This window comes from Silurus aristotelis, assembly GCF_946808225.1.
Source record: "Silurus aristotelis genome assembly, chromosome: 14".
In the NCBI taxonomy this organism is placed as follows: Eukaryota; Metazoa; Chordata; class Actinopteri; order Siluriformes; family Siluridae; genus Silurus; species Silurus aristotelis.
In genome coordinates this window covers 13,929,868-13,955,482 of record NC_139587.1, presented here as the reverse complement: position 1 = coordinate 13,955,482, position 25,615 = coordinate 13,929,868, and the positions used below count along the sequence as shown (strand labels likewise).

Genomic DNA, 25,615 nt, shown 5'->3' with positions numbered 1-25,615 from the left:
AGAGACAGAGAGAGAGAGAGAGATTTTAACTAAAATATAAGGAACAATAACATTCAATGTAAGTTTTGCACATGAATAAAATAAATTAATACATTAAACATTGTAATCTGTGGCAAATCACTGTAGTACAAGTGGTATTAATGGCTGTAGTATAACGCACTCCAGACTACATACAAAAATAATGCAATCCACTTGTGTGTTATGGCTGCATCACATCCTGTTCAGGGTATTCTTGACTACCAAAAAAAAGGTCTGTCATGGTCTGTCATGTGTAATTACTTACCTACCACCTGCTAGAAAAAAGTTCATGTAAATAATGTTTATGATAACAAATAATGAGAAACAAATACATATGAGAACATGAGAAGTTTCACTACATTCAAATTATTTGTAGTCACATGGTTTAATTACAGTCCATTTCAAAGGTTTTTTCTGAGCCACCATTTTTCTCTCACAGGAAAGAATCAATAATCCTGTATGATAATTATTCAGGGCCAGGAGGAAATCTATAGACTTCATCCTCCATATTTGCTTTTTTTACAGTAGTATAAGAGAAGAAACATCTTATGCCATTTCATATGCAGTACTTAATATATGTATGTCCTCTAATTACATGTTTATATGATTCTTAGATTCTCTATTGTGAATTGATCCAGGCTGATAATTTAATGCATTTGGCAGTTTCCTCACCTGTCAGGTACATCTCTTCTCCTTCTGTAAACATCAATTGACATCGAGCACAGCGAGCACATGTAGGGTGATAATGCTTCCCTCCAGCCTGGAGAGAGGGAAGAGAAAGGGAAACATCACATCATAAGACCTATTCCTTAAATTGTAAAACCTGTAATAATGGTAATTGCGATGATAAATGTAGTAGCTCTTGGCATAATTCTTTCAATATATTTCAGGGTCTGTCTGTCATGCTTTTGATGGTGGTTCCCATATTGATGAACCTCATGTTTACATGTTGGATTTTACAGAATGTGTTTACTTTGCTGATGTCTGCTGTAAGTTTGTAGCATTGCAGAGAATCTTTTGGGTTTGACCCTGTCAGGGATTCCCCTGCCACGCCTCCCTCGGCCGCTGTCAGGGATTCCCCTGCCACGCCTCCCTCGGCCGCTGTCAGAGATTCCCCTGCCACGCCCCCCCGGCCGTTGTCAGAGATTCACCCTGCCACGCCCCCCTCAGTAGCTGTCACGCTGCCTCGTTATCCTTTGCCTGCCATGATCACCGACAGCTGTGGCTCGTTATGGACTAGACTATATAAACTCACGTTCTCGAGTCACAGGCTGTCGGTTCTTGAATTGTCATGCTGGTCATTCTGCGACCGCCAGCCTTCCCGCTGGTTCTGTCTCCAAGACTCTGTTTCCGCGTCGGAATACTCTTTGGCGTGGAGTTACTTTTGTTTCAGGTTTTGCTTTCCGTTGGACGTTTACTTTCGTGTTGGATTACTCATCCCGAGCGGATATTCTTTGTTTGCTTTTCTTCGTGGCTTGTGAGTGTTTCTTTTGTTGAACTGATTTAAATAAACCATGATTGAGTTATTTCCGCTTCCGTGTCCTATCCAGCAGCCTGACAGAAGAACCGACCGAAACCGAATTCGCCCAGCCGCGATGCCAACCGCGATGGATCGGCAGCCAAACCCGGCTTTGGATTTCCAACGGAAGATCAGTGCCGCTCCTCGCGGTTCGGAACCACAGACGCCGGACCATGAGAGGGCGGCTGCGCCACGCCCCTCCGAGAGCGTGGAGGGGATTCCCGGCTTGCTTCTCCGGGAAAGGAGAAGAATTCCTGACAGGTTCCTGAGGAGCATCGGCGAGTATGCGGAGAAAAATCTTTCCCAGTTTCCCTTCGAACGAGCCAAGATCGCCTTCTGCGTTTCCCTCCTGTCTGGTGACACTCTCTCTAAAAACATATTATGGAGCGGGGTTCTCGTGGACGCTCTGCACCATCTCCAAATGTCTGCGAGCGCACCATGGCATCCCAGCATTCCCACGAGCTGTCCGTGCTGCCACAGAACATCTACAAGCGCGCTGCCCTGTTTCGAGGTTCCCGTGGGCATGCCTCTCCGCCACAGTGTCTCCAGGAGTGCGCCTCTCCGCCACAGTGTCTCCAGGAGCACGCCTCTCCACCACAGTGTCTCCAGGAGCGCGCCTCTCCGCCACAGTGTCTCCAGGAGCGCGCCTTTCCACCACAGACCCGTCACGAGTGCGCCGAACCGCCACGGACCGTTCACGGGGGTGCCGCTCAGCCACAGAGTTCCGCCGAGGGTGCAGCCCCGTTCCAGAGTCCCCAAAAGAGCTCAGCCCCGTTCAAAGGCCGTGAGGAGGACGTCGTACCGCCGCTTGGCCGCGAAGAGGATGCCGTACGCCACCTGGCCACGAAGAGGACGTTGTTCCGCCGCCTGGCCGCGAAGGGGTCGGTCCTCCAGGTCCCTCTGACGACGGCAAAGCTCTCCAGAGTCTCTCCGAGGGTGTCGTTACGGCCCAACGCCCTGCCAAAAGTGCCCCTGTGTTCCTGGTCTCCGCCGTGGACGTTGCTCGGCCTCCGGTCTCCGCCGTGGACGTTGCTCCACTTCCGGTCTCTGCCGTGGACGTCGCTCGGCCTCCGGTCTCCGCCATGGACGTCGCTCGGCCTCCGGTCTCCGCCGTGGACGTCGCTCAGCTTCTAGTGAATTGTCTTGAATTGTCATGCTGGTCATTCCGCGACCGGCAGCCTTCCCGCTGGTTCTGTCTCCAAGACTCTGTTTCCGCGTCGGATTACTCTTTGCCGTGAAGTTACTTTCGTTTCAGGTTTTGCTTTCCGTTGGACATTTACTTTCGTGTTGGATTACTCGTCCCGAGCAGATATTCTTTGTTTGCTTTTCTTCGCGGCTTGTGAGTGTTTCTTTTGTTAAACTTATTTGAATAAACAATGATTGAGTTATTTCCGCTTCCGCGTCCTGTCCAGCAGCCTGACAGACCCTCATCTACAGTGAGGAAAATAAGTATTTGAACACCCTGCTATTTTGCAAGTTCTCCCACTTAGAAATCATGGAGGGGTCTGAAATTGGTAGGTGCATGTCCACTGTGAGAGACATAATCTAAAAAAAAAAATCCAGAAATCACAATGTATGATTTTTTAACCATTTATTTGTATGATACAGCTGCAAATAAGTATTTGAACACCTGAGAAAGTCAATGTTAATATTTGGTACAGTAGCCTTTGTTTGCAATTACAGAGGTCAAACGTTTTCTATAGTTTTTCACCAGGTTTGCACACACTGCAGGAGGGATTTTGGCCCACTCCTCCACACAGATCTTCTCTAGATCAGTCAGGTTTCTGGCCTGTCGCTGAGAAACATGGAGTTTGAGCTCCCTTCAAAGATTCTTTATTGGGTTTAGGTCTGGAGACTGGCTAGGCCATGCCAGAACCTTGATATGCTTCTTACGGAGCCACTCCTTGGTTATCCTGGCTGTGTGCTTCGGGTCATTGTCAAGTTGGAAGACCCAGCCTCGACCCGTTTTCAATGCTCTAACTGAGGGAAGGAGGTTGTTCCCCCAAATCTCGCAATACATGGCCCTGGTCATCCTCTCCTTAATACAGTGCAGTCGCCCTGTCCCATGTGCAGAAAAACACCCCCAAGCATGATGCTACCACCCCCATTATTCACAGTAGGGATGGTGTTCTTGTGATGGTACTCATCATTCTTCTTCCTCCAAACACGTTTAGTGGAATTCTGACCCAAAAGTTCTATTTTGGTCTCATCTGACCACATGACTTTCTCCCATGACTCCTCTGGATCATCCAAATGGTCATTGGCAAACTTAAGACGTGCCTGGACATGTGCTGGTTTAAGCAGGGGAACCTTCCGTGCCATGCATGATTTCAAACCATGACGTCTTAGTGTATTACCAACAGTAACCTTGGAAACTGTGGTCCCAGCTCTTTTCAGGTCATTGACGAGCTCCTCCCGTGTAGTTCTGGGCTGATTTCTCACCTTCCTTAGGATCATTGAGACCCCACGAGGTGAGATCTTGCATGGAGCCCCAGTCCGAGGGAGATTGACAGTCATGTTTAGCTTCTTACATTTTCTAATGATTGCTCCATTAGTGGACCTTTTTTCACCAAGCTGCTTGGCAATTTCCCCGTAGCCCTTTTCAGCCTTGTGGAGGTGTACAATTTTGTCTCTAGTGTCTTTGGACAGCTCTTTGGTCTTTGCCATGTTAGTAGTTGGATTCTTACTGATTGTATGGGGTGGACAGATGTCTTTATGCAGCTAATGACCTCAAACAGTTGCATCTAATTTAGGATAATAAATGTAGTGGAGGTGGACATTTTAAAGGCAGACTAACAGGTCTTTGAGGGTCAGAATTCTAGCTGATAGACAGGTGTTCAAATACTTATTTGCAGCTGTATCATACAAATAAATAGTTAAAAAAATCATACATTGTGATTTCTGGATTTTTTTTTTTAGATTATGTCTCTCACAGTGGACATGCACCTACGATGACAATTTCAGACCCCTCCATGATTTCTAAGTGGGAGAACCTGCAAAATAGCAGGGTGTTCAAATACTTATTTTTCTCACTGTATATACCTATATCTATATATATATATATATATATATATATATATATCTATATATATATATATATATATATATATATATATATATATATATATATATATTTCTATTGTAAGCCCCAAACAATTGTTGGAATTGCTCTAATAAAGTACATAATGATTTGTATTCTGCTCTTTTACTTTACAGTGATTTTGTGTAAACAAACAGTTCACAATTTTTTTTTTACCTTTTAGTAATAGTTTTAATAGTTGTAATACCCTTTTTTACATACATATTTCTCCACAATGTATTTATCGCCCTAATAGTAGTTTTCTACCTTTCAATTAGTGATTATAATTGGTGTTTCATGTTAACAAAGAGATACATTACAGGCTCTACAGACAGAGCAGCATATTTCTTTACATCAAACCTACTAAATGTTGCACACTCTGCATAAAAGCTTTGAACCATTTGTTTGAATATTCCAAAATTAAATCACACTCTCTGGAAGCCCATTTTATATTAGTAATGTTAAGGATTGTGTTCATAGTGCTAGAAAGATGCACTGAAGAGTTCCCCTTAATTTCTCTCATGAAACGTTAAAATTTTGACCAAGGCTACGCAACTGAAACAGAAGTTCAATAAACTCACAACAAAGTGTTGTTTAACACATTACAAAAAAAATTTATTGGATAAGTGGACAGAGGTTAAATATGCTTTCATTTATATTTTCTCTTGCTATGCTCAGTATTCAGAAGCTTTTAAAAAGTTTGAGCAGCAGCTCAATAATGTAGGATCAGTAATTATTCCCTAGGGTTGTCTGTATTATAATACAACTTTTTTTTCCACATAGGTCTATTTTATTTTATTAGCCATTTAATAATAGAGAGTAAAAGCCCTGTGCAGAGGGAATTTGTTGATCTGTTAATAAAGAGGACAGTATCGCTGACACCTGTTCCGCATTACCTGGTCCCCTTTATATGCCCATGCTCCAACCTCACTTGCTGTTGGATCTACCTGATGACTACAGTGACCAACCGGATTCCTGATCACCAGCACCAGTTTTGCTTCAGATCCCACCTGGAAGCTCACTGCCGATCACCGGGAGTCATGCTTGCGGCTTCAGATCATGCAAGCGGGGCGGCGCCACGCACCTCAGAGAGCCTGATGGCATTCCCGGCCCGCTTCTCCAGCAAAGCAGCTGAGTAGAGCGGATTCCTATGGAGCGTATATACATTGAGGGGCAGTCATCCCAATTCCCCACCGAACAAGCCTGTCTGGGGAGGCTTTCTCTCAGGCCTATAAGATGTGGAGTGCGAACAGGGGCAATTTTGGCTCGTAGGCCAATTTCATCGGGCAGTTCACAGGGAGGTTCGGGATGATAACGGTGGACATCCACTACAGTCCCCTCCGTTCTGGGAAGACCCCAGACCAGATTACCGATGTCAGGAGGCGCCAACCCAAGCTCCAGTCTCCAAGCCCCACGAAGTACACCGCCCAGCCTCCAAAATCCACTGGGGCCATCGCCCAGTCATCTCTTCTCACTGGGTGTGCTGCTCAGTTCGTGAGTTCCGCCAAAGGTGCTGATTCCCTCCAGAGTTCCGCCAAGCGCGCCGCTCCACTCCAGGGCCGCAGATGGGACGTTGTACCGCTGACTGGCCGGGAAAAGAATGTTGTCCCGCCGCCTGCCTGCAAAAGTGATGTTGTACAAGGACCCTCCGGAAGCGACGACACGGTCCCAAGTTCCACTGGAGGTGGCATCACGCTCCAAAGCTCCTCCGGAAGCATTGGCGCGCCTCAAAGTCTCGCAGAAAGCACCGTCGCGATCCAAGACCCCTCTAAAAGCGATGTTGCGGTCCCAATTGAGAGGGGGGTTAATTGATCCTCCTGCCACGCCCGCGGCTCCCGGTGCTAATCGTTGACACCTGTTCCGCATTACCTGGTCCCCTTTATAAGCCCATGCTCCGACTTTACTCGCTTTAGGATCCACCTGATGACTAAAGTGACCACCTGGATTCCTGACCGCCAGCATTCCCCGCTGGTTCTAGTCCCTTGTTCCAATCCTAAGGATTATACTCACTGTATGAATAATACCCGCTTTACGGATTATACCTGCTTTATGAATTATCCACATCCACAGATTATACTCGTTTCAATCACATTTAACAGTTAAATCACATTCAATCTTTTTCCATATGTAATATGATATGGCAACCAACAAAATGTAGATGAAAAACTCATAGTAATATTTTTAAGAAAAAAAATTTGAAACAAGGATACAAGTACTTTTTGTTATATAACACTCTTAAGAACCTGCTTAGTATATCCTGATTTCACTCTTTTTTTTTTGCAGAAATTCTCCAGATCTATAAATGAGATTATGAAATAAACTCCTCTGTACAGCACTCTTCCACATGTTTTTAATAAGATTTAGATCTGGGAGTTGGGACATTCCATTTTTTTGTCTGTTGACTGATCAGTGAGTCTTTCTTGACTAGAACATCAATCTAAGTTGAAGACAATTAGTTCCATAACATGATACCGATACTGATACATGTGTAGCTGTTAATTTTATGACAAAGGGCTTCTGTCTAACCAACTTAGCCTATAATATGAAAAATACTAGATTGTTATTACTTGGGAAATGTTCAATTGAAAGCATCACTGTGAATCAATATAATGTTTGTCGATGAAGAAGAAATGTCTATTTTGATAGGAATGGTCTGCCTCATCCACAAGCCATGAGGACACACTTAATGGTTTGATGAGCATAGAAATCAACCCAACCCAACACCAGTGCTTTTAACAAATATTAAACAAGCAAATGAGACAGTATCCTTTGAAAGTATGCAGTTAATCCATCCAGTACAATTCAAGAAACTTGAAGAATCTAATCCTATCCATAGACACTTTACGTCCTTTTTTTTCCTTTAAATGTCATCTGTCTTTCCATCAGTCTTTGTCCTACTAGCTATAAATAACCCAACAGAACACCCACTAGAACACTAAGCACTTACAGGAGCCACTTACGATAGTGTCACATAGAGTACAAGTGTGCATGTGCTTATACACAAATGAATGATATGGAAAAATGTATAAGATGTGCTTCAATGTGAAAAAGAAGAAGAAGTGCTTAAATGTGACACTCTTAAGCATAATCAGCCTGAAACTGTACATACTGTATGTGCTTCAAAATCATATCACTGCTCATCTGTTTGTACTTCATCAGATACTTCATAATGTTGACATCAGATTGCAAATGTGTCTCACACTACAACTTCTCTCATACTTTTTTTTGCGACCTCTTTTCCTATCATCCATAGTGTTTCCTATTTCTCTTTTATCACATTTGGCTTTGTTTGTTTTGTCAGTCTTTCTATAAGAAAAAAATTGTTTAAAGGTTTCTCCTTATTATCTTTAAAGATTAAATAGCATCACATTTGTTTTATTTAAATATTAACTCCTTTACATTATGTAGCCAAAATATGTGGACACCTTATTATGACAGGGAACTGGTACCTTGGGCTTTTAAAAGAAAGTGTATGTATCCTGTCTACAGAGCCCTTGAGCCCTTAGCCATATACTTCTCAGTTGTATTAATGAGATCATTGTAAATTGCTCTGGATAAGGTTGTCTGAAAAATGCCATTAATGTAAACGACACACCTTCCTCAAATTGGAAGCTCACAATTGTCCAGAAAGCACTAGAATTACCCTCACTGGAACTAAGGCTTGTATCTAAACAGTAGCCTACCAAGAAAGTCATTGTTCACTGTCTTTCTCTTTCCTTTCACAACTATTTCTCTTGGGAGTTTATCTTCTGGCATCGTCGTGCGTTTAAAAAAAAGTTTTTTTCTCCCGATGCTGTGCAGCCCAGAACACAGGTGAGGTGCGTTTTTTCGTTTACGTTCAGAGATTTCATTGGTCTAATGTTATGGGGCTCAGTTTTTTTTAGCTTGAAGTTTGTGAAACCGGGAAAAACCCAGGAAAAATTCATAAATAAGCCGCTTTGTTGTTTATGACGCGGGGTTCAAAACGTGGGAAAAAAGTAGCGGCTTATAGTCCGAAAAATACGGCAAGTAGTCCCAAGTATTTATAATACTCAAATACTTTTCCTACATATCTTTTTTTATTTCTAAAGAACTTTTTATAGATAGTTAGCAGATAACCGTATAAGCTTGTATTTTAAATTCAGTCTTATTGAACAAAAGTGATTCAAGCCCTCCAATCACCTGAGATATAGCCTTTTAACCACTGGTGAGGGTTGTATTTGTTTAATACAAAACATTTTTGACAAACAGGAGAACAAACAGCTGTCTGTAAATACCATGTGATATATTTTTGTTTTGTTTTGTTTCAATGCACAGTGCTGCTTTATCAGGCAATCACAGTAAGGCCTAACTGGATGATGGTAGCTAAAATACATGCTGACACAAAGCAGGCTTTGTTCTTTTGCAAATAGCTTGCAAAAGCATTTTTCTCTCATAGAAATTCCAAAATCTTACATCCTGTTGCTTTAAAATAAGGCCTGCGAAGCACATAGTGACACCAAATCATTCTCTTTTTGTGCAGTGGTTTTCTCTCTCACCGCTTTCTCACTGTGTTCACACATTCAATATACTCCTTCCTCCTCTTTATCTCTCTGTCTCTCACTGCCTCATTAACCATCTCTCTGTGTTCTCCTTTCTGAACTCCTCTCCCCTGAGTCCTTTTTTGGTGTTCTCTGTTTATGGTAATGCCAATAACTGCCTGTTAAGAGTGTGCTGGAGAGCTGTGCTTCAAAAAAGCAACTCTTATCCCACTGTCTCTCTGGACTAACACATTCATCTCTTCATATTTAGTGTTCAATCTTTTTATAGCCATGTACTGCCTCAGGCCAAGTCCGGTTCAGTTTGAAAATTTTCTCTGTTTTTGAACAAACAGAGGAACTGTACATATTGTTTAAAAAATGTTTTTTATGTTTTAAAAACAAATGGTTGTAAAATGAAAAGTACTTTAATAAACTAGCCTTTAATCAATAATTGATCAATTAAACAACTTGCACATGAACTGTCCCCAACACCATTCACATATGGGGAAATAAGAATTAAACCTTTCAAAATATAAACTGAAAAATAAAATAATAAATAAATAATAATAAATTCAGGCAAAAACAACTTTAATATTAAGCATTTTGAGAATGTACTCTGTATAACCTGGTATCATTTCACAACATCAGTGGAGTTTACTATCATCGAGTTTACTGATTGACAAATCCCTAACCAATGTTACAAAATCTATTGGAAACTCTTCCTGGAAAAGTGGAGGCTAAATGATTTCCCAAGTCTTAATTTTATTTGGTATTTTTACAATATTTTTGATCAGTATTAATGACAGTATGTTTATTGTGATTTATATAACTAGCTACCTTTAAAGAATATCTAAAACTATGTTATTTATTTTCTGAACTACTGTCTTTCCTGTAAACAATCTACACTCCCAATGCTATTTAGCCAAATGGGTGCAAAAACCTTTATCAAAACTCTTTCAATCATTGTTTCAGAGTTTATTGACCAAATTATCACCAGAAGGTATTCAATTATTAAACAGACCTAAACAGGTGCATGGAAAACACATCTAGCATTTGAACACATCTGCCTGAAGTAGTTCAAGGAACAAAACTAGAAAGGGCTGTGTGGGCTGTTAATTTGATCCTGATGATTTAATATTCTTAAAACCTGTGATCTTCAATATTCAGGGCTTCTTTGGCAGCAGAGCTAATCAGTGATCATAAAAAATAGTGCAGCATTCACAGGGTTGATGTGCACACATCCGGCAAACACACTGTGTTGAGAGAGAAGAGAGAGGAGTTGAGACAGAGAGAGAAAGAGAGAGAGATAGAGCAACCATAGAGCATAGCAAATTAATTACTCAGCATTGTCAGAATGTGAATTGTATATGTCTACATGACCAGTGTCATCTATTAAACTTCAGAAACTGAACCAGCAAGAAAATTAGTGGTGATTGTCTGTAGAGCATTTAAAATGTATAGCTAACAAAGCAGAAACTATTGGCTCACATTGAATTTAACCCAGATACATCTTTATATAACCTAGGGTTTAAATGTTAGTCTGGCCATCACACCCACCTCTAGCACCCGTCCACTGATGTATCGATTGCAGGTCTCACACTTTATCCCAAACTGGGCATGGTAATCTGATTCACAGTATGGGATCCCATCTCTGAACCAAACAGCACAAAACAGTTTACAGAATAATTAAACAACCAGAAATATACAACATTAAAACTCCTTATAGTCAAAACTATTCCTTTAGCTCTCATGCAATATTTATAGAGGTATGATAACTAAATAAACAGCATATTATCTCAAGGGCTGTTTATGTAAAACCTGTAATGACAAACCCAAAAACCCTAGACTGAGATATTAAAAAACATTTTGAAATGAAACATTAGCATTAGCAATGGTGCTAAAAATTTAAGATAAATCAAGTTTGGCTTCAAATATAATTACTGTATATCAAATATATTGTAGGTTTGCATAAGTGAGGGATTTGAGGAAACAGAATAGGAGGGATAATGTGTGCTCACTTGCTTATGTACTCTCCAGTGAGAACATTTCCGCAGGTCTGGCACTTAAAGCAGCTGACATGCCACTGTTTCTCCAATGCCAGGAGAGACTGGCCTTGCTTGATCTCCTCCTTACAGCCTGCACAGTCTAGAAAGAGAGAGAGAGAGAGAGAGAGAGAGAGAGAGAGAGAGAGAGAGAGAGAGAGAGAGAGAGAGAGAGAGAGAGAGAAAGAGAGAGAGAGAGAGTGAGAGACAGAGAAATGTAAACTCTCCAGTCATTCATGGCATAAATCTGTAAAATATGGTTTTAATCATGAATTATGAGAGACATAATGGCTTGAGGTACCCACACACACACACACACACACACACACACACACACAAAGACTAGTAGCAGTAAGAAGTGGCTGTGGGGGTGTATGAGGCATAAGTGTAAGCAGGGGCTTATGTGCTGACAAGTCAGCTGATGGTTTGTTTTCATTTGGACATTAGCAGCTATTTTTGGATGTAGTAATCCACTTCACTCTCTTCTACAGACACCGAAATGTCAGTCAGGTTCATACCACAGCCTTATATCTCTCTAATATCCCATCTCCTAATTCTGCTATCATCTGCAGTCTATCTACATTTACTGCTCTTTAGTTCTTGGTGGCATTGAAATAAAAAACAAGAACAAAGCAAACTAGACATATGCAACCACTCCAGCCTGCTCTAGCAGAACAGAGATAAAGCCTTACCCTACCCCCTTTGAACTTGGTAAGCAATTCTCTCTCTCTCTCTCTCTCTCTCTCTCTCTCTCTCTCTCTCTCTCTCTCTCTCACACACACACACACACACACACACACACACACACACACACACACACACACACACACACACACACACACACGCGCACATACACACACATACACACTCACACATGCACACAAAAACAGTCCTTAGACCAAACACCTGCTCCACTCTCCCCACAGAGAAATATAAAATAATTATACTGAAACTACTATTTACAATAAATAAGAACCATGCTAATTAAATATAAATGTTTATTTACACAGTTTATAGACTTTTAGAAAGATTTTTTCTCATAAACAACAACACACATATTATGCATGCAGTGAAATGCTAATATTACATTTAGAGTTCAGCAGTGTGTATGTGTTTATGTGTGTGTGTGTGTGTGTGTGTGTGTGTGTGTGTGTGTGTGTGTGTGTGTGTGTGTGTGTGTGTGTGTGTGCACGCGTATGTATGTGTCTTTGGTACGCCACAAGAATAAATAATAAACTGCATAGTGATTCCTAAGGACATTTCATTCATAAAATGTATTATTGTTTTGAGAGAGACTTACGACTGGGTCCATGAATTTTAATCGGCTCATTTAAAGCAACAAGTTTGTGGGAGCACTGCTGACACACACACTTCTTTCCACTGAATGTTACTCTGTCTCCAATTGGAAAGGGTTTTCTACAATGGAAACAACATGAAAATACTTGCCTAAGAAAAATGTATGCATTAACTTAATTTACATATTTTCTAATGTAAAAAAAATGCTAAGAAGCGTGTTATAAATAATAGTTAAGTGTTAATAACAGATAACCTCTGCGGTTTGGTATTTTGTATCAATATCCATTTGGATTTTTGGATTCAGTACCAGCTGTAATAAGAAAGAAAACCATTTAACAACCGATTTTTACATTTTGTTTGAATGGCAGTTCTCTGAACCCTACAGAGGTTAAATAGCATCTTAGAGGCCAAAAAGGTGCTTCTAAAAGAGGAGCACTGGGGATCAGATGACATTTCACTTCAAACAGATGAAACCGTACTCTCCCTGAGCCATACAAATACTCATATCAGTGACATGAACATATTAACTATTTTACATTTATAGTATTTACAACCTGAAAATAGTCATACAAGTGAAACCCAGTGGCATAATGAAAGACATGAGCAGTGCTGAATGTTTGGCAAATTAACCAAGTTTTTTTTTTGCTGCTGGCCAAAAACAGCAGCATGAAAACATTACAGTATCAAATTTAACTAGCAGAAAATAACATACTGACAGTTGCATTATGGACTGGAATATGCTATCAAACACCTCAGCTATCCTGCTGGTGTGTAATTAATGAGGCTTTAATAACGTCTCTAGGTTACACATGTAACCCTGGTTCCCAGAGGGAACGAGACGCAGTGTCAACAACACTTTGGGAACGCCTCTGCGTGACCACGCTTTGAACCACATGTGTAATTAATCCAACAGAAGAGCGCAACTTCACCAGTGGGGTGACGTCATGACCAGGAAGCTATTAAAGCTCATGCAGTGGAGACAGAGCTAGCTTCGGAAATGGAAGGAAGCGCTCGCAGGGATGCAGGGAGTGTGGCGCTGAGACACAGCGTCTCGTTCCCTCGGGGAACCATGGTTACATATTTATCCTAGAGATGTTCCCCTTCAGGAACTCGAGCTGTGTCAACAACGCATTAGGAACGTGAGTACAATACTGTTAGACTGACCAATCCCTGCTTAGTGTGGATGGGCACAGCTAGGCCGAAGGACAGAGGAGCCAGGAGAGGCATCAAGGCTGTAGGACGTGACAGAGTGGTAAACAAGTGGTAAAAGTGGTAAACAAGCCCACAGCGTTGCAAATGTCCTGGCAAACCACTACAGAGGAACAGGTCTTAAAGGCTGCCACGCTCCGGGTTGAGTAAACTCAAACCCAAAAGGAGCGGTGAGACCAGAGGACTTATAAGAGGAGCAGATAGCATCCACAATCCACCTGCTGAGGGTCTGCTTATCCTCAGGGAGACCGTTTAACACCCAATTAAGCTTCTCCTAGTCGAGGGCCTGAAAAAGAGTAGGATAGAATGCCTGCACAACTGGTCGTGGGGCAGCCGAGGGCACCTTGGGACGTACCCCGACCTGGGGTAGAGAAAGGCACTGGCCATGCCTGAGGTGAACTCCAGACAGGAGAGGGTCACAAAAAAGGCATGAAGGTCCCCAAATCTCTTTAGAGACGAGATGGCCAGTAGAAAGACACTCTTGACTATCAGAAATCTCAAGGACACCACTGTTAATGGGCTCAAAGGGAGGCAGGGCCTCCAAAGCTATGGCAGGTCTCACAAAGGCACTCTAGGTTGCACCTGAGGTCTCAGCCTCTGGGTAACGTGGAGGAAATGTGTCACTAGCGGGTTCTTCCATAGCGACTGCTCAGCAAGCAGAGCATGATAAACCGCAATTGTGGACACAGAAACCTGTAGGGTAGAAGGAGACAACCCTTTGGCATACTGTTTCTGAACGAATTCCAGCACTGGGACAACCATGCAGTTAACTGGATCTAACTGGTGGCCTTTGCACCATATAGTGAACAGGGGACACAGCCTCCATGGCTCCAGGCGGGGGTGAAGTAAAGTGCCCCCTTGCCTGAAACATAAGATCCCGCCTGGGAGGAATCTAGCAGGGAGGGTTTTCGAAAAGGTTTACCAGGTTAGCAAACCATGGCCATCCCATGATACCAGAAGGAGATGGAATTTCATCCTGGCAAACTCTTTCCAGAACTTTCCAGAACTGTTGTTTGATGTAAGAGACCACAGATGTGTTGTCTGTATGGATCAGCACATTATGGCCCCTTAAAGGAAATGCTTCAACACTAGAAGCACAGCCAGCATCTCAAGGCAGTCCACAAGAGATGACCTTTCCATAGACCTTGGGCAGAGCGGGCACGCATGACCCCCCCCAAACAGTGAGGAAGGCATCCATTTTTAACATTATGTGATGACAAGGAGCCCCCAACACGAGCCCTGCAACATAAACCCGGGTTCCCTCTACATGTCTAAGGCGTATTCTCCCGTAGGGCACCGCGTGACCTTGATTGCGTGAAGTGGGTTGCCCCTCCCCTTTAGTCCTGAGCTACCACTGAAGGGGTCTCATGTGCAGGAGGCTAAGCGGTATCCCATTGGGCATGGATGGCATCAGACCCCGCAGCCTTTAAAACTGCTTTACAGTGAGTGACTGGCCTTCTCTCAGTCTCTTGATGGCTGTGAGGATAGACTCAACTCAAGCAGGAGACAACTGTTCCCGCATAGTGGTCAAATCCCACACCATGTCTAGATAGGTTGTCCTCTGTACCGGAGAAAGTAGACTTTTCTTGGCAGTATTAACCCCAATTTCTTCATGTGGGCGAAAACAACATCTCATCGCTGCTCCAGGCTGCCAGATATTCTCTTAAGGGAATCAGTCTCTCAAGACTGACCTCTGGTATGCCTAGAGCAGGTTATACCTGTTCTATGAGCCCCCTAATTCCTCTACGTTTCCAGGCGGAAACTGAGAGAGGCACTCGCTGGAGGCCGCTGTGCCCTGAAATTCCGGAGGTGGCATAGTTAACAAGCCGATCTCCTGAGGGCACAGATAAAAAGCGAGTGCCGTGTGCTGAGGTGTACAATGCCCCCCAGAGGAATCCCTCAGAGGTCCTGAATGGTCAGGACTTCTTTGTCACAGTCCTCTTGTTGAAATGATGGTCCTCAGATCTGTCACTTCCCTGGGCTTCAACCTGGGGCGTCGCCAAGAATCCCTGGCAGCGGGGGGTTTGAGTGGCAATGCTAAGTTCCTGGACCTCACAATGCCCACTCTTACAGTATTTATAGTAAATGCTATTCTGTATCGTTTAAGGAACTTTCTGTACACATAGGGAGATTTTGTGGTACTTTATGTGTGTGCAAATTTGACTGTGGACAAGCACATACGTGAACATATGTGTACATAAACATTTTGGGTGACCTTATACAGTAATTACCTGCTGTGTCATTTTCTTCTTAGATAAATGCTACACTATCAGCTTTTTCATTCATGTTAAATATTCATTGTTATTAAATATTGGAACATTTATAATTTCTGTCCAGCCACACAATTTTAAGTTTCTTATGTTTTAACATGTTATAAACAATTATTCATGCAGCATTTTTTTCCAATGTATATGAATGTAAATATGTAAATAATATAGATACAATGTTTGTTAAATTAAACAAATATACAGTATAAGCAAATAAATTGTGGCATCCATTCTCGTTGAACGCATAACTTGAAATGCTAGATCCTTACAAAACTACAGCTTGTAAACAGCAGCTTTTTTCTTCATGATATAGCGAGCTGTTTTCCTGCCTGTTACTGTTATGGCCTGCCTGATAAGAGTTTTGCAGGCTACTCCCACTAGAAACAACCCGCTGAGCTATTTTGTGGCCACTGGCAGTGGGATTTTGTGAAGCAATTTCAGTCTTACTTGGCAAATAGATTTTTCTCTGCATGTACATTCAGCAAATGCTAATTTGTTCCTTGGTGCTGAAGGGACAATAATGAAAGGGGGAAGTAAGTGATTTAGTGTAATTTCCTCCAAAACTGGGCTGTATAACAGGAAATACAAAGAAGGAAGAAAACAATCAAGTTTCCAGGATTTCTGAGAAAGCATAAAAAAAATCCTCAGAACCCTCCTTCACTTGTTCCATTCAGGAAGCAGCTTCGTAATGTAGGTAGGTAGCAATTCTGAACAACAATGGTGCACTTTCCATTAGAAAAGCTTATACCGTTGTTAATTAGAAATGTGCCTTTCTTTGGGCAAATTTAAATGCAACTTCAACCATTTTTTGTGGAAGTAATAAGAATTTTTTTAATGGCAGAGTGAAATATAGTTGTCACTGTCTGACTCTAAGCTAATAGAGTACTCAAGATTTCTTATAACCGTCTAGTTATTCTTCATGAAATAATCCAATTTGAGTAATGGTACATAGATGTTTGGCAGGCAGGTAATGGATCAGCCAAAGAAGGCATTTGTGAGTTTGCTGCTCATTAATTTTCTGGGAATCTCAATTAAATTAAATTAAATTCATTTTTATTTGTATAGCGCTTTTAACAATGAACATTGTCTCAAAGCAGCTTTACACAGATAATGTGGTGATTAAAAGTGAATATGTTCTTTATAAGTAAATTTATAAGAATCTGACTGTATCTGACTGTATTGCAAACAAAGGGGTTGGTTCGAAAAGTTTGCAACAATACAGTAGTATGCACCTAACATATTTATAAAAAAAATAATAATAATAATTTTTCTACGTCTGAGAAATATAGCAGCATATGGACATAACCTTTCATAGTGCAATGAAGATTAAAGGCCATAAAGATGCATGTTTTCCTTCTCATACTCTGCCTGGTATTTTATTAAATATAATAAATGTGATAAATATTTATTGATAGTTTTAATTAATTAATCATCACCAACAGCATAACTCTATCAAAACAAACTTATCTGCAGAGCACAAATCTTTTTCTCTTTCAACTGCTGTCAAGCCCATTTGCTAATAATTAGTTAGAACATTATTTATGACAGCAATTCTACTATACTGCGCATATAAATGCTACATTTATGTCTGTGACCTACAATGTTATTAAATTATATTAAGGATTTGGTAGCACTTTTAAATCATTTTAATTTATATAGTATTAATAAAAAGTCTTTTTACATAATACAAGCACTTTTTTTCTCACCATGAACAGAAAAGAAAGAAATAGATCTTTCTGCAATGGTAATATATTTTCTAAAATATTTCTTAACTAGATTTGTTATCTGAATGTTAAGCAGTTTGATACAAGTACAGGTAATTGAATGAAATTGTATGGCCCAGCAAAGCAAAGTCAAACAAAAGTGTTGACATTGTTAAATACCTTGTTAATGAGGTACAGGTGTAATAGTCACTCATTAATGTCTGATTAAGTGTTCAGACTGGAATGAGCATATGACATATTTACCATTTTAACTTAAAGTCATGGTCACACAACATATAACTGAATAAATCAAATAATTTTTTTGTGGCTTTAATAACACATAAAGCAAAGTAGCAGTACTTTGGTAGGAATCTGAAAGGCTCACCTGCAGACATTGCAAACAAAGCACTTTGGGTGATATGTGTGGCCCAGGGCTGATACCACTTCTCCTGTGATGAAGTCCCCACAGCTGTCACACTTCGTGCCATACAGACGTTGGTAGTCTGCTGTGCATATGTACTCACCCTTCTTCTGGAAAAAGCCGGAACGGGCCAAGTTACAGCCACACACTGCCAGGAAGAAAGTGCATGTTTGGAATAGCACATCTATACAGACTTGCACAGATAAGTTTCTATCCATCCCTGCAATATTCAGGATTATACAAATAAAAAATGGTCTTCATAGTCCATATTAGTTATTTAATATAGAAAGCTTTTTCAAACACACACCTCAAAAACAGACATGTACACACAAATACTAAAGAATTTTGTAGCCATTTAGAGTTTACATGATTTTAACTATAAAAACTCACTTTAACTCACGAGGAGGATCTGAAGCATAAAATGTGTTATTCCAAGCAACATAAAGAACATCTCTTATTCATCAAATACCATTAGAGACCTGAACATCCAGCTGGACAAACTAAAAGCTGACTGATGCTGCTAGCATTATATTAATCTAAAATATTTCTGTATGTTTCATTCCTTCATAACCTCTACACCCTTCACAATCTACTGCTCCACTGCTTTTCTCCCTCCCCCAAATTGTGCACAGAGCCAATAGATACCCTTTGCCCTACATTAATCACTTGCCTCAATAGCCCATTTCCTCTCTTTCGTTTGTTCAGGTTTCACGGGACCCTCTATGACTTGGCTTAATTATTATAATTTTTTTACCAATCTGTGAGGGTGAAGTGTAAAGGCCAGTCAACCACATCCACTCACACTGCTTCTCATATGGCATCACATAGCAGTGTGACACTCAGAGAAATGCAATATCCACCTGCTCCTGCATGCATGAGCTCACAAACACCAGTGATAGGCTAGCGTTTCTGTGACTGATAAAGGACAGAGAAAAAACATCACTAATAAAGAACTATACACCATTCAACCCTTTACACATTCTAGTGCTACAAATGCTCTGTTAATCAGAAATATATGCAGTTAGTTATTCATCCCTAGCCACAGAATAAAAAGGATTATTTAGCAAATACATTTTATTAGGGACATTTTAACATTTTGGTTACCCAAAGTGGAAGTTCCCATCTCAAAGAAGTGACTACATGAATTCAGTATAGTTGTATAGAGTTGTACAGAGTTGTACAGAGTTGTACAGATGCAATGCTTCAGTTAAAAGTGAAAGATTTATAAAACACAAAGCAGATGAAAAAAAAGCAGGGAGCAATAAGCTGAGAAATTTGTAAAGAATTAGTATGAATATTAATTTTACATCTTCTAAATTCTGTCATATTTAACAAAGTAATATTCGTTATGTTTTAAATATTGTGTGTTGAATAATGTATAATCATATGATTCCAATGAATCCCCAAATCATAAGATTGTCAGAGATTCCCACTTGTACTGGTTACGTGCTGGCTTGCAGTGCTACTACTCACTTCTCCAAGTGTCTAGCCAGTTGTGTCATTGTTTTTAGGTCTCTAAACCTTTTGCTTGTCTTCTTATAACTCTGAGAATTATGTGACAGATGCCAACTAGTCTGGATTCACAAGCATCTAGCCCACCGAGATTTCCCTATTGATTATTTTATACTCTTTAAATAAAAACAAACAAAAAAACAAACAAAGGTTGCCTTATTAAGACCATATAACCTGATTGTATGTAAAAAAAATAAGCATTTGTAGGGCAGTTCTACTCCTTCTAATACAAATTCCATTTTAGCCACATTTAACAGACCACAAAGCAACAGAAATGGTTTATTGGCACATAAGCATTAAACATTCTGGTAAACAAGGCATTTAAATCTTTAAAGAGAATATATCAAAGACAAAACCCTTCAACCTAATCTCAACAGCAGTTACTTCCAGCTAAATATCAGAAATGTCTTTGAAAATTTTTTAGCATATGTTTACTATATAATATGTTATTTTAGCGATATAATGTCATTCTGCATCCTGAATGTTATGTACAAAACCTATTGTACAAAACCTATTGTAAATTGCCAAGTGAGCACAAAAATTATCGATGAATTGGAAAATGCTTTTATTTAGTCCTACTAGTCCTCATAATTTGATTTAAATAGAATAATTAGAGGTGGTCCTGCATGTTATTTTGTCAAACCCTCCAAGACCAAGTGTAAATTAGCACTATGCTTGCCGATCTGAGTGATGCTTAGCTTCAGTTAATGTTCACATCAAGCATGAGTATGTGGGCTAATAAGTCTGTGGCATAGATGTAGCTTAGGGCTAGTTTGATTTTTGCAGAAACCTATTACCTCAGTTTCTCTAAATTCCCACACTACATTCTCTAAAGTTTACACAGAATTGTGTAAAAAAAAAAAAAAAAAACAGTAAAACCTCCTTCGAGAAGAGGGTCTGCAGGCTGAAACATCTTGTTCAGGAAAGAGATCAGCATATAATTATCAGACTGGTTTGGCTAAAAGGAAGTCTATAGTAATTCAGATAAGCAATCTTTAAAAACAATGGTGATATCAGATATCAGGTATAAGATATCGGATATAAGCATATCAAAATGCACAACACTGATCCTTGAGGTGGATAAGCTAAAACAGAAGATCATATCAGGTTCCACTTCTTTAAACGAAAAAATTGAAATCTATAGATATCATGTGCACAGAATCACTTGAATATTTTGGTTCATAATGAGAAAAATAAAAGATATGTTTTTGCTAATCTATAACTGTCCAGTTTGGTTGAGTCAGCACCCCTAAAAAACCCCCGATTCCTGTTCTTGGCCAAGAGGAGTGGATCTAATTTAGTTTAGTACTAGCCCACTAGTTTAATGGTTTTGTGTTTACTGGGGTTGTAAAGAATTATTATTTGATTTATCATATCCTACTGGCAACTTTAAACAATCTTGCTTTTTTTCTTCTATGCTCTCTTATCAAGTGTTTCCACCTACAGAATTGTATGTAAATTTTACATTTTACAATTTATTCATTTATTTATTTTTTAAATAGAGACTGATGTGTGTAAAAATACCAGGAGATCAGCATTTCCTGTATGACTCAAACTCATAACCAATTCTTATACCGACATTTGCACTTCATTCTGTTTAAATTGACAGTTACCTGTTCTTAACCTGTATCTGCAGGATTTTTTTTACATTGCGCTGCTGCCATATGTTTGGATGATGATATAAGTGCATGGATGTATACGGGTATACAGGTGTGGACAGTGAGTGTAGTTTAATTGCACACTTTAATGAACCCAACTTTTTACCCTCAGCATTATGTGTATGTTGTTAAGCAATTCCTACTTAAATAACAATCAAAAAACAAAAATAGAACCAAACAGTCTCATGCCACAATACCAAGCAAACATTTGATTGATTACTATTTGTTGGTAGCTCGATTAGTGAACCTTGTAGCAGGCTGTAGTTGGCTTTCTCTTCCAAAGCTGCACAGTTATGGGACAGCCTTCTCATTAGTGTTTGGGACTCATTGTTCAAGTCAAGATTGAAAATATATTAGTTTAGTCAAGGCTTTTGTAAATAGTTTTCTCTTAGAGTTGCTCTTATAAAGCAGACATAGAGGGATCATGTTTATAGAGTGTTTTGGTAAATTGGGATGTTTGAATGCTGTAATCCCTCCACTTTCACACTCAGTTTTGTTGACGGGGTGTGGCAAGCCGTCTTATATCCAAGAGATTCCTCATGTCTGTGTTACCTTCTGGTTCTCTCTTTTAGTTATGCTGTCATAACCAGAGTCCCTACTTGCACTCTAATCAATACTGCACATTATCCTTAGCTATATTTTAGCAATAAGGATAAAAAATAATACATGTTTATTTTCTCTTTCTGTTGCCCCTCCTCTTTCTCTCTCTCTCTCTCTCTCTCTCTCTCTCTCTCTCTCTCTCTCCCTCTCTCTGTTTTTCTGTCAAGTCAAACATTCTCATGAGGTACAAGTGATCCTGTCACTTTCTTTTTTCCAAACCTACCTGATTCATCCTGATGCCCTACCTCTGGATGGATTTCTTTTAGATTGGAAACCACTTACTGCAGCTGAGGATTGTTCCACATAAACAGATTAAAGATCCATTAATGCAGAGGGTTAAACTGAAGAACCATGAAGATGGTATTGGACTGTAATTAATACAGTTCTCTATAATGGATGACTCTGATCACCATGAACAGATTTACACTCGAGTCTCCATCAGTGAACAGTTTATAAACTCAACAATAATTGAACTATAATGAATGGATATCCGGTGCTATCCAGACGAGGATGGGTTTCCTTTTGAGTCTGGTTCCTCTCAAAGTTTGTTCCTCATTCCATATTAGGGAGTTTTTCCTTGCCACCATCACCACTGGATTACTAATTAGTGATAAACTTAGAGATAAACATAGAGACTAATTTGAAATTTATATTTTTTATAAATGTATAAATTATGCATTTATAATTTTTTTCCTTGTAAAATTCCTTTGGGACAATATAAATAAAATTAAATTTAACTGAATTTAATAATTTTGAATCCTGACCTTTCTAGAAGTTCCCAAGAGACAACAGGGGCCCATATAAAAACTAGCCATTTGTATAGGCCTATGTCATTTGGATTATATGTACAGACTGATAATTACACCAGAACCTACTCTCTGTGACTTTATGCAATGAATAACATATCTGTAAAGTGCTCATCAGAACAATTAAACAAGACAGCTAAATCTTTTAAAAGGTGAAGGCTACTGCAGATTTTCTAGCAGTAGTGTGGTATGAATCATTTTTTTATTATAATTTGGCATAGGTCTTTTCATCTGTGCTGATAATAAACTCAATATAACAAATGTCGCAACTTAGTCTGACCTTGGGTAAAAATAACAGGAGCAACAAAAGTTCAAAACTACGCCCCGTAATGGCATCATTTCATCTTGTTATTTTTAGCAAGCACTAAAAGAATTAATTTAAAAACATGTGGCAACTTCTGCTGCCACACCCACCAATTTCTATGTCTGGATGCCAAAATCATGCAGTCGTCTGCCTTCACTCTCTCTTTCTCCAACCTTTTAAATGTTAAAGACTTCACAGTCAACCACAAGTAAAATAGTTACAGTTTAAGTGCACAATTTGTTGTGTATCCAGCAGTTATCACTTAAAAATAGTAGTCAAATTGCAAGGCATGCCGTGCAATCCACACCAATTACTTATTGTGGCATGAGTTTTCTCTGCTTGGTCTTTATTTTAATAAATACTGTACTCTTACTCTCTCTCTCTCTCTCTCTCTCTCTCTCTCTCTCTCTCTCTCTCTCTCTCTCTCTCTCTCTCTCTCTCTCTCTCTCTCTCTCTCTCTCTCTCTCTCTCTTAATTTGAATCACTTCACACTGTTTCTCAGTTTTACAGCTATAATACATCACCAGCACAGCACTGGGGTCCCTAAAATAAAACTGATTAGGGGCTGGCCAATAGAGTGAATAGATAAAAAAGTAATTATCAGCAATACGCTATTTAAATTCCTTTCTTTGATTTTCATGGTACCAACTATCCCACCTTTCCATTATTCTCATTCCTATCTATCTATCTATCTATCTATCTATCTATCTATCTATCTATCTATCTATCTATCTATCTATCTATCTATCTATCTATCTATCTATCTATCTATCTACCTCTATACCTCTCTATTCTATTTATTTCGAGCTTCATATTTAGTATGTCGTGTTATAAAGTACAAGAATTTAACCCTTGTTACCAAATAAAATTTTTTGAAGAGTTTCTTAATAGCTTATTTTTTAACAGTTATTGAAGGTCCACAAATATAATGAGAAAAAAAGTTCTTTAGTCCAAAGGACTCACAGCAATGCCTACAATGCCTACCTAGACCAGTCACACCAGAATGGTGGTAATGCGTTACTCATAATCTGTAATTATGTGTTGACTGAGCCAAAAACACTGCAATATAGAGGAGAAAATGACAAACTAACTGAGCAATTACTTTTTCTGTGTTTTTTCAGTGGCATCCACTAACACAACAGATGGCCAACAAAGACAATATACATTATTATGTTAAATATGGAAGGCCATTTTTCACATATATTGTATATTGTAATCATATTTATTTCCCTCAATAAATGCTAGCCATAATGCAGCAAAGTACCAGCATGCCTCCTAAACCATGCTTTGAAAGAAGATTTTGGTGCAAGCGAGTATTTCATATTTAATTAAAATACATAATTATGCCTTTTTTTTAAATAAAATGCTTTATCTAGCCGTCATTTGTCTCAACAAATCTTAAATAACTAGTTAACCTGACCTGAATCACTAGGATATGCTGACTAACTGCTTTGTTTCATCAAACAAGACCTCAAGTTCTATTTAATTACAAAAAGCAGATATGACTGAAGACTAAAAAATATTTAAAAAAGGGAACTCCTCAGTATTGATTAAATTAAATGGCTTACATCACCATAGACATTATTGAAATAGCTGACGAATTAACTTTTTCATAAACACTGTAAAACGAGCGGTTAAGACTGATGCATCTCAATACCTCACAAAACAGCATACCTAAAGGGAATTCTGTGTCTACCACATTGATGCTATCATGCTGCAAAGTCCCTCAACTCTAGGAGAATTTCTCCCCAGCAACCACTGCATGGCCTTAATGATTGGACAAGAACATGTTGCCATAGCTACTGGAAGCTCCCATCCTGTTCATATCCCCCCTCCACCACAGTGCCAGACAAGTCGGAGAAAAAGAAAGCATTCTGCATATTTCACCAAGAGACGTTCCTGTCCTCATACTACATGAACAACATTACTGTCTGTTTTCAAAATAGAACAATCCTAAAAAAAGGGCCAAATGCTCACGCAAAGGTCAAAATGATATAAATAAAATATATATAAGCAGAACCCCCTCAATACTAGCTTATCAGGATTCTTCAAGTTTGTGCAGTCTATTGTAGGAGATAAATCTTATCTATAAGTTGCATTAATTGTCCTAGGTTTATAATGCTCAAGTGCTAATTTTACAGACATATAGCTTTTTATTCACACACACACACACACACACACACACACACACACACACACACACACACACACACACACACACACACACACACACACACACACAAAGAGCAAACTCTCTGCTGGATTCATCCATTCCTTGCTAACTCAATCAAGGCTAAGAAATGAAAAAACATATCTAGGGTTACAGATAGCTACTTGACTAGTTAAGAACAGAATAAGAGAAGGCCTAGGCTACAGAGAAGTCACCATTAGTACCATGAGTTAATGCCAGATATGTTTAATTTTGCTAAATAGTTTTTCTTGTTTTTTCATCCTGCTTATAATCTAAATGAATCACATATGACATTTTAATGATTTTTTATTTTTTTTTACTTTTATATCATTATGAAGCTTTATATGTAATAAATATGTAACCTAGTGTAATGCATAAAAATGCTCTTACCAAGGTTGAAGCGGATAAATGGAGGCTATTCACAGTTTGAAGCTAGTCCTATATTGTGCACATGCAGATAGCTACACATTGTGTAAAAAGTGTATGAGATA

At 39.4% G+C, this 25,615-nt stretch overlaps 1 protein-coding gene across 27 annotated transcripts in view; it reads right to left on the bottom strand.

Annotated features, from left to right (window-relative positions):
- ablim3 (actin binding LIM protein family, member 3) overlaps positions 1-25,615 on the bottom strand; it is a 63,151-nt gene that overhangs the window by 16,659 nt on the left and 20,877 nt on the right. For 26 of the 27 annotated variants that reach the window (XR_014536598.1, XR_014536599.1, XR_014536600.1 and 23 more), the window contains exons 3-7: positions 18,018-18,201; positions 12,458-12,573; positions 11,134-11,260; positions 10,673-10,766; positions 691-778 (exon numbers count right to left, since the gene is read on the bottom strand). Coding sequence is in view for 13 of the 27 variants with exons in the window: in XM_083560319.1 (XP_083416445.1) it covers positions 691-778; positions 10,673-10,766; positions 11,134-11,260; positions 12,458-12,573; positions 18,018-18,201 (609 nt within the window). In the remaining 14 variants the exon portion in view is untranslated. Of the gene's footprint in view, positions 1-690; positions 779-10,672; positions 10,767-11,133; positions 11,261-12,457; positions 12,574-18,017; positions 18,202-18,443; positions 18,635-25,615 lie in introns of those variants that run through there. The other variant, XM_083560309.1, reaches the window with a different exon arrangement.